The sequence below is a fragment of the Medicago truncatula genome, chromosome 7, assembly GCF_003473485.1.
Source record: "Medicago truncatula cultivar Jemalong A17 chromosome 7, MtrunA17r5.0-ANR, whole genome shotgun sequence".
Lineage (NCBI taxonomy): Eukaryota > Viridiplantae > Streptophyta > Magnoliopsida > Fabales > Fabaceae > Medicago > Medicago truncatula.
The window spans coordinates 40,325,147-40,335,245 of record NC_053048.1 but is presented as its reverse complement, the minus strand read 5'-3'; the positions used below and the strand labels follow the sequence as shown (position 1 = coordinate 40,335,245).

At 34.7% G+C, this 10,099-nt stretch overlaps 2 protein-coding genes across 3 annotated transcripts; both read right to left on the bottom strand.

The window, feature by feature from the left end:
• On the bottom strand, positions 1 to 3,407 carry LOC11432645 (50S ribosomal protein L25). The gene is made up of 3 exons (XM_003624647.4): positions 2,864 to 3,407; positions 2,650 to 2,779; positions 1 to 541 (listed from the first exon to the last, which is right to left on the bottom strand). The coding sequence occupies exons 1-3, from the start codon at positions 3,305 to 3,307 to the stop codon at positions 315 to 317; spliced, it is 801 nt and encodes a 266-aa protein (XP_003624695.1). The 5' UTR covers positions 3,308 to 3,407; the 3' UTR covers positions 1 to 314.
• Positions 3,408 to 4,066: 659 nt separating this feature from the next.
• On the bottom strand, positions 4,067 to 8,829 carry LOC11428987 (uncharacterized). Of its 2 annotated transcripts, XM_003624646.4 has the most exons (10): positions 8,670 to 8,829; positions 7,900 to 8,122; positions 7,621 to 7,778; positions 7,363 to 7,508; positions 7,210 to 7,272; positions 7,016 to 7,108; positions 6,316 to 6,480; positions 5,836 to 5,927; positions 5,186 to 5,367; positions 4,067 to 4,594 (listed from the first exon to the last, which is right to left on the bottom strand). In XM_003624646.4, the coding sequence occupies exons 1-10, from the start codon at positions 8,788 to 8,790 to the stop codon at positions 4,281 to 4,283; spliced, it is 1,557 nt and encodes a 518-aa protein (XP_003624694.1). In that variant the 5' UTR covers positions 8,791 to 8,829; the 3' UTR covers positions 4,067 to 4,280. The 2 variants fall into 2 exon arrangements, with proteins under 2 accessions (XP_003624694.1, XP_024625611.1); XM_024769843.1 differs by lacking the exon at positions 8,670 to 8,829 and having other exon boundaries at positions 7,914 to 8,116.
• Positions 8,830 to 10,099: the final 1,270 nt, after the last annotated feature.

Genomic DNA, 10,099 nt, shown 5'->3' with positions numbered 1-10,099 from the left:
TATCTCTTAAGTTAAATTTGCTTCTGCTTATTTTCTAAGCTGTAAAAGAACATATCCGATAAACATACAAGGTTGGTAGAGACATTTCGTAACATAACTTATGTAGAGCTTTGTGTAACTCAGGCTTAGCAATGTAAATTACATGACACGAATGTCAAATGCAAAACAGTTATTGTGAACAAAACTAGACATTACTACAAATCACTTCACTGCTGCCAAAAATCAACTAATAAGATGGCTGCAAATGTTACATGTGAGTTAAAAAAAATATGCTTCAGTGCAGCAATAGCAACCACCAAAGATACAATAAGTAGTTACTTGGTTTTCTTTGGTTGTGTTTCAGAAACCCTTTGGCCCATAATTTTACAAACAGCTTCATCTTTTGGGTGAAGAAGTTTTAATGCAGGATGAACATTGAGATCACCCATGAGCACCTTCTGGCCCACATCCAACTCACTTAAATCCACGTCAATATACGGGGGAATAATGTCTGCAGGGCATAGATACTTAACAGTCCTTTTGATAGTATTCAAAGAAGCACCTGAAAAAATTGTGAAGTGATGAGTTATTGTTACTAAAATAAAATGCTTATATTGATAGTCCTTTTGATAGTCAGCCAAGTAAAGACTATTGTAAGCATAAGCATTAATTAAAATAAAATGCTTGTTATTGTTAATATTGTCAAGATATTAATATCCATACCAAGGCGTCCATATCAGTTAGAGCAAGGGTCATACAGACAAGTCAGAAATGTTCAATAATGGCCAGTCACTTTGCACCATCAACATAGGCATAAATCTTACAACAGAATAGTGAAAAACTCAATAAGGAAATCAATTTTTGAATCTTCATACTACCGTCTACCCCATTACATAAACTCAGGTTTTCAACAGAACTAATCTTCTATCCTTGTAACAATAACTAGCACAACAGGCACTTAATAAGACAACAAACAAAATTGCATGGATCTGAACATCTTAACCTTGTCATCCCAATACAGAGCAGCATTCTAAAATTCACAATAACAAAATACTCCAGAATCAAATGGGTATAGTTACAAAGACGGTTGATATTGTTCTTAAGCTGAGTAAACCTTTTTACACTTACGTATCAGTTGGACCTCTGGAAATAACAGAAGATCAACTTTGCATTGGAATTTAGCTCCACGGTAAGAAAATAAATAAATGAAATTATCACATAAGGAAGATAGGAACCCCAATAAAAAACTTACAGGTTACTAGATATGTATGATAAGGTAGCTCAACAAAATTGATCAATGTTCATAGTTGAAATTGGAATAGAAAAACATGTGTACAAGAGCTCAAAGTCATCTATATTATCATACAAATTTTTAATATTAAAATACAAATGGACATCTTAGGTAAGCGCAACTTGGAGATAGATCACTATAGCACATATTCTAAAGAACTAATGACATAAAAAGCAACCATTTAATACTGCGAATTTAGAGGATACAATTTTGATAATGAAAACATTAATAGTGGAGAGTGGAGACTTTTCTTCTAAAATAATATCGATTGTAATGACAGTAATGTTATTTGATGCCTTGTAACCTAGCGGTCATGGCTTTTCAGCCGTAGAAACAACCTCTCTGCTCATGGTAAGGTTATTTACATCAAACTCTCACTACTAAACCCCACAGTGGTGACTGGAGTATCCTTGTTTACAATAGTCGAGTTTTTATATTTAGTCAATAAAACGCAAAAGGAGCGTTCGGAAGAGCTTATTTAAGTATCCTACGATACATACGATATGTATCGCGATACGATAAGAAAACACCCTTCACCGATACAAATCTTACTTTGTATCCCAAAAGACCTTGTATCCTACAATACATACTATACATTATCATATAAGTCCTTGTTTATATGTTTGGAAGAGCTTATAAAAACTGTTTATAATATCCCCATACACTGTTTACACCTCAGTTTCATAAACTCTAGAATAGTTTATACAAAAATCATGCGGAGATCTCCCTCACTTCTATTTTCGTTTGTAGAAACAGCTTATCTATAACCATTCAAACATTAAATGATTATTGAATATCAGCTTAATTAAGTTGTTTATCCAAACAAATCCAAAGTCTTAGACCTATTTATTTACCAAATACTAACTATCATGATAAAAAAATATTGAGCATAGCATTGTACATGTACCACGCTTTCCTAAGCATAGCCATATGGACAGAACACTTGAAACTTTCTCATAAAAATTAAAACCCATTGCACATACCACCCAGCATAAAACCCTGTAAGCATTAAACAGCTTATCTATAACCACTCATGCATTAAATGGTTATTGAATAAGAGCTTAATTAAGCTGTTTAGCAAAACACATCCAAAGTCTTAAACCTATTTATCTACCAAATGCTAATCATCATTATAAAAAATATTGGGCATAGCACTGTACCACACTTTGTTATGGATAGCCAGCTATATGGAACAGAGAACTTGAATATTTCTCATAAAAATTAAAACCTGTTGCACATACCACCTATGATAAAGTGCACGGTGACATCAAATTTATTTTACACATCTTAGTACTTGTTCACCTATCTCAATTTCTACACTCCCAGAATTTAATGCATTGTTACAGCAAAAATGTCACAAATTAGGGGAAAAATGTAACCTTTCTTGAGTCCAGGAGATATATCATCTCCTCTGAATACAATAGGAACGTCAACTTTCAACCAAGCATCTGAAGGAGCCCTTATAAATGTAACATTCAAAGGTGCATCTGTTCCAGCTTTCAAATGAATCTGTCAAATTTCCAATACAATCCATCAATTCAATTATTGAAAGATTAAAGTCACAAATCAAAAGGATTGAACTCAAATGCATACACTGCGAGGTAAAACGCGAACGTTTTCGATGATATCTTCATCATTAGGGTTTGAATCAGAATCGAATTGGTGAAGAACTTGAAGATGGAAGAGGCGAGAGAGGAAGAAGGAACGGCCGAGATGGTTAACGAGTTTCCTGATCTGATCGGAGCGAACGGAAATGAGGCGTTTGTTACCACCGAGGTGACCGTCTTCCTGTTCGAAGACGATGCTCGGAACGCGGCCGACTTTACGTTCCTTGGCGGAGATATTTTTGCCGGAATCTTTGCGGGGAATGGCGAGGATGGTTTCGTCGTACTTTGGGTTAGGTTTTGGAAAGCCGTCGAGGTAGGTTAGGGGTTGTAGTATGTGGTCTGGCTCTGGAGTGTGGATTAAGGCGGTTGCGATGGCGGAGAAGTGGCGGCGGTGGAGGAAGGGGCGGAGAAGTGTGCGGGGGAGATGCATTGTGGTGAAGAGAAAGAGAAAGAAAGGGTTTTGGGTTTTGCGGCAGTGAGGAAAGTTAAGAGTTAAGAGGGTTATGTATGTTACACTGTTATGTGACTTAACTGAATCATTTGTTTAGATTGGTAGTCATTTTAGTTCCACCAAATAACAATAACAATAATTATTTTGGAATATCATCATAATGTGAAGGACTGGATCATCTTTGTTATCCCTTAGTTTCTTGTATTTTACTTTACCTAGGGTAATTTGCGAAATTCATCGGCATCATGCATGTTTTCAGAGAAGCGTCCTGGTCAAATTCCCTCTTTTCTGTTGCAATCAACTTCCCTAACTATTTTTAGTTTTATTTTCTTTTGGGAGTTTTGCCCCTTTTGTTCATAAAAATATGTAATTTCAATGGTCTATTTGAATATTTATTTATTTTGTATTCATAAATAATTGATTCGAGTCTCAAGTCATAACCTACATCGATGTTTAAAGAGTGTTGACACAAATATTTACGTATTTCTCTTGAGCCTTGTTAGTTAGAAGACTACCATGAGTATCTTTCTAAATAGTGTCTTGAGAAGACTACCATGAACGCTTTCCAAACCATGTTTTTGACGAATATTACAACTGCTGAACTGCTTAACTCGATTATTTATCAAGTACAAGTGCAAGAAGAATACATAACTACCGCAAATTGAAATCCCATCATACGAGTGGAAGAAGAATTTGAAACTACTACAAATTGACGTAGTACAAGAAAAGCAACAAAAGGGACAAAAGAAAACGATTCAATTACCATAGATTTGACATGATTGTTCAGGCTTACAGTTTGGAAAATCCAGGCAAAGTAAGAAAAATATCTACATGTTGGTTAGAATAAGAGAACGTGAATTTCTACCTAAATTACACTCGTTACTGTTACCTAACCCTATGAAAAATAAATCAATTTCTGCTGGTCAGTACATTCTTAATCATACTCAACTCACTACCAATTAAAAAGCCAAAATCCATTTCCACTTCCTGCCTCTGTGGAATCAGATTCACTCTCCATTGTCTCATCCGAACTCTCGCTCGGAAGCAGTTTTATCCGATCTGCATGGTCAACGATCCAGTCGGTGAATTCTGGAGATGCTGCCCATTCAGCTAAAGCTTGCTTTGTTGAGTCTCTCGTGAAGTCATCCCATTCTTCCTTTGTGAACTTCTTTCTGTTGCCGGTCTTGTGGAATGTTGAATAATAATTTTCCCCTGATTGAGTCCCAGAAGTTTGTGGCGAAAACCCAGAAGATGGTGATACAACACCTGAAACCGAGAAAGTGAATTAAAAAAAATATTCATCGCATTTTTAGAGTAATGCTTCAGAAACTTCCACTTGTTTTCAGTAATAGCACAAACATAAATCTCTGAATGAAATAAATATTTCACGTGACAAAAATGAAAAAAAACTGAAACTGCAAAAAATTCAGCATATGAATCACCACAAGCCAGACCCAGAGGTCATGAATTCAGAAACCGTATGTCCAAGAAATTTAAAAAAATCTTAAAACTAGCAAACAAAATCCAGAAGAATCAAATATCACAGGCACCATTACAATCAACAAAATTTTAACTATGATTAAATTATTTTTTTCTTTTTCTCACTTTATCCATCTATCTGAATGGAAGATTTGCAATTATAGAAACTGAGTTATGGACATCAAAGTGCTTTATAGTGGATCAGAATTCAGGGCATGCATATTGCAATTATAAAAAATGATTCTGGTTACATTCAGTAGGCATAATTTTCGGGAAGAAAAAGACAGACTGCCCATATTTTGGTAGACAAAATCTTGCTTGGCCAATAACATGCAGTATAATACATTATCACATATCAACAAGATTGGAAAGACATACCTCTCACAGGAGAGTCAGACCATGACGTCCTTTTAGGGTTGTTCCACATTTTTGCTTTAGAACCACTTTTAGGGCTATTCCACATTTTTCCTTTAGGAGGTGACTTGCTAAGGAATTCCGCCCGACCACGGGTTCCTCTCACCCATTCCAGTGAATAATCATCATTCTCTGAAGTTTCATACCTGCATAAATTACAAATATCAATAAAATATTTTGAAGCGAACAACTTGAAGCCATGAATGCCTTGAATAAATGATCTTTGATGGGTCACGACAAAAGGGTAAAAATAATGATAAAATAACACAGGTAAAGTTTCACACTTTCATGACAGACATCAAAATAGTAAAAAACCAGCATATCGGTGGATCACACTCTCTAGTTCCTATATTATGTAAAAATGAAAAAAATCATTATAATTTTAAATTACGCTAATCATTGTGATTTCCTATAATAAGATTCTGTGCTTTAAATTCTATAAAAGAAAAAATAAAACCAATTCATCCCTTAGTAGCAAGTTGTTAGCACCATGAAAACCATTTCATCTACTGCTTCCTTGGACAAGACAAACCTAAAATGACTATGCAAATGCAGAACAATTTCATTGCTTAAAGTAAAGTATTAATAAAGCTGAAAGGATAAGTCATAGTTACCATTCATGAAGCAATTGTATTGAAGAAATAAGCTTGCAAACAGCTCCACAAAAGACCAAGGCTCCAACTGCAAGAGTATTATCAAGAGTGCTCTGATAGAGAAACAAAAAAAAAAACAGAATAAATAGGGGTAACTTCACAATACAATCAAATAAATAAATAAATGGATTTGTACAACACCGTGCAACTTCATCAAAAATATTACCAAGCTACGCCACTTTCAGAATCGTTACCAGTACCAATATATGTATTTTTCTAACTTCAATTAATGCAGACATTTTTTAAAAAGAAAGATAACTATTTTTACTAATTTACATTTTATTTTTTATTTTTTCAGAATAGTTGTTTCATTATTTTATTGTGATTTACAGTTTATTCTATATGATACAAGTGACCTAGCAATACCTGTCACATATGACAGGACTAGTTATATCAGCTACACTGCATTGCATTTCATTTAGTGTTAACAAAAATGCAAACCTGCAAAACAAAAGTAGTTCCAATAACGCGCATTGCCCATTTCACAAACTGAGCAACCCCGGCATCTACACTGCCATCTTCTTTTGAAATAACAAATTTCCTGACAATCCAGTAGCCCAAAGCAGCTCCAGCCAAGATGATACCCAGTAGTACAGAAAGAGCAACCTGCAAATCATAGAGGTAAAGTATTTCATAAGAAGAATTGGCGGCTGGTTGACACACCAAATTCCATATGATGGAAGACAGTTGACAATTCTTGCCTAGCAGACAAGCAAATATGGCCAGCAAGCATCAGGGCACATGTAGATTGTTGAGTTTGATACGCAAAATTAAATTATTATATACTGAAAGGGGAAGTCATTTATTCTCTGCTGACTGGAAAATTTTCTTTTTAACCCAAAGAGAAAACCTTATTATGTTTCAAAGATCGCATGGTGGACAAAACTTAGAAGTGACACATTGACTGCAAACGTAAATTGTTTCAAAAGTGTCCCAAAAATTTAGCTCATCGTATATAGGATATACATATATCGATCTGAAGAAAAAACCAATCAAAAGGATTGGGAACCTAGATGTTCGATATAGATGTTAAGGCAGATGTGCATAATAGATCTTAAGCAGTTTAGCATTAATTGTAACTGTAAGACAACATAAAAAATGCAACAATTTATCTAACAAAAAAATAGACAGGTATACTTACCGGATTGTGCATCTCTTCACTCATCCCAAGAGTCTGAAGAATTGAATTTACGATCATAGAGAATTGGTGCAAAAGGATTGACCCAGCTCCAAGCTAGAACATAACACAATAGTAATATTAGGAGTGTGATATTATGTGTGCACGAAAAATGAAGAGCTGCAAATGAACATCAGCCAAAACTGAACCAAACTCACCACTGATCCATATATGGTAATGTACAAGAAATTTTTTCTTCCAGTTGGCAATAATTTCATACCCTGCATCACAGTCGGAAGAAACTGGTTAGAAAAATTGGAGGCAACGAAGAAAAGATGAAATCCATGTGTAATACAAAGATAATTATATACCTGAAAAAGAATGATTATAACGACAAGAAATATTCCTATAGCCATTGAACTGCTATAATAAAATGGAACCCAACTGCTAACAATTGGAGCCAACAGCAGCAGTATCAATCCAACTACAAGACTAATGAGACGCCATTGCTGAAAATCTGCACGATTTGTTATAGAACAGATAAATTAGCACTGAAAATTTAAAAAAAATCACAGTAAGAGAGAACAATAGAATAATATTTCCCATTTTCTGACATGGAAGAAACAAACCTTCTTTAAGTGCAACTGTAACTGAACGCAGTATTTCACAATCGATCTTGACATCAACATATCTAGTTTCATAAGGTGACATAACTGCACTCCAAATCCCTTTCTGTACACCCCTCCATTCATCCTTTTCACACTGACACCATCCAAGAGTATTATTCCTGCACATACATTATAAATAAGAAACGACAGCTTTGACAAAATTCACCAAAAGTCAGAACTAGAAGCGTGTGTGCCCCCAGATGCCAAGCATGCACCTGAGAGAAGGTGTTATGTACTTACCTATGAAAACAAACCTTAATTTTGTTATGCAATCTCTCAGGAATCGCAACAGATGGAGCCAAAGTAACATGCAATGAATTAGCATAACTTCCGAGCTTCAATCTTGAGATACCAGAAACTTGAACGCGCTCACATCGCATAATGTTTTTAGCACCTTGAGTATTAGACTGCCCCAGAAGCAAGGAAGGAGATACATCCAAAGTTGGTCTTTCAATATCAACACCTGCAGTTGTAACGCACTGAGATCATTTTCAAATGCAAAAGAAAGAAACATAACTTGCACACATTTGGATAATTGATGGAAATCGGTAAAACATAATAAGACAAAACAAAAAGATTAGTGACACCAATTACTATCTAGGAAACAAGAACAGAATCAATAATTTTTTATACCAGGTTTACACTGCACTAAACAATCATATCAACATTTACTATCTTGAAATAGTCGCAGTTCTCAGCCGACAAATGAAGATCAACCAGCTCATATAAATCTTCAAATGGTTAATATTAATCATAAACCAAACCCAATAGAATCACATCAAGAAACTAAAAAAAAAAATAAAGAATTCACAAGTGAGAAACGAAGATACGAAAATTATAGCTTTTTGCTGGTGAAGAAAACCCTAAAGTGCAACGAAACAAGTTAATTAAAAAAATAAAAATGGGAGAAAGAAACCCTAGGAAAAATAAATTAGCGGTAAAAAAAGTTACCCTAGAAAGAAGACAGTGAAAAGAAGAAATGCATTGAATAAGAAGAAGAAAGTTGTTACCTTTGAGGGTGATAGGAGAAGATTGATCATTGTTGGCGAGTGAAGAAGTGAAGAAGATAAAGAAGAGAAAAGGAACAAGGTTGAGAGAGAAGCAACCCTTGATGATGGCGCTTCTTCCCATCGAATTTGATTTTTTTTTGTTTTACTCCACCTCATCACTCTAGTTGTTGCTTTTATATAAGCGATCGATTTCATTTTTGTTGTTATTTTTTTTACGCAGCGTCGCGTTTTTTTTAAGGCAACATTTTTATTTTCCTTTCCTTTACGCGGCCCCATCCATCATTGTTAATTTTTCTCCAACTCGTTTCATTTGCCAATGCAACGGTCAAAACCAACAAATAAGGAATCAAAATCCAATTTGCTTATTGCAATTTTCTTTCCATTTAATTTGGTCTTTCACTATTTTAAATTCAAATTAATCCACCATATTTTGTATTCAGGATAAATTAATCTATTTTTTATAATGATTTAAAAGCTAATTTATTTCAGTATAATTATGTCAGAGACTAATATACATTTATTTTTTATCAAAACTAAAAATTGAGTTAAAAGAAAATTATGAGGGTCAAATTATATTTTAGTCTAAAATAAAAATTGACACTACAATGATAGTATATAATATATGAAAAAACGAAGAAAATGAAAAATTTCTTGTGCCGCTCTTGCTAGTGTTTTCACCCTAATAAAGTTGTTGGCTTATAGAGCTTTCCATTTGCTATTTTGGTGCTTTTATCCCCTTCAAGCAGTTGTTTGTTACTCTTTTTTATCTTGTGTGCTTCTCTCCCCTTCAAGCGTTTGTTGGTTACTCGTTTTTCTCTTATGTGCTTCTTTCTTTCTTCTTAACTTTACGAGTACACATCTATTCAAAACCTTAGCCTCCTTGCCTCACCATCGTCATTTGCGTTCTCCCTCTAGACGGGATCACTTCTCTCTATTCGATGGGGCTTAGTGCCTTGATATCCCTCAACGATGGTAATGAAAATTACTTCACCTCAACCGTTATCTAGATCCATATTCACTGCTCCCTTTCAATCTACAACTGTCAATCGTTGTGACTCCTTACCCACTTGCCACTTGTTTTTGCTACCTTGTCAAGACGGATTGTCCACAAGATCTAATGTTTATTCGGCCTCCGTCAAAACCACTAGATGTATTCGTACAAATGGTGAAGGATGCTCTTGCGTTGTTCATAAAAATGCTCATAATAACAATACAGGACAAAAAAAAAATTTTGTTTACTCTCCTGTAATTGGTTTCTGATTAAAGGTTTAAGTTGGACCTCTGTGAGGAGATTCAAAATTGAATCCTGTATGCAGCGATCGTAATTTCAAAACTTGCATCAGTAAATGTAGGAGCTCCTTCACTAGATCAAATCGATTGTCTACATTAGAGGGTTGCAATTTAAGAATGTAAAGAGCCTAGTGTTAAGT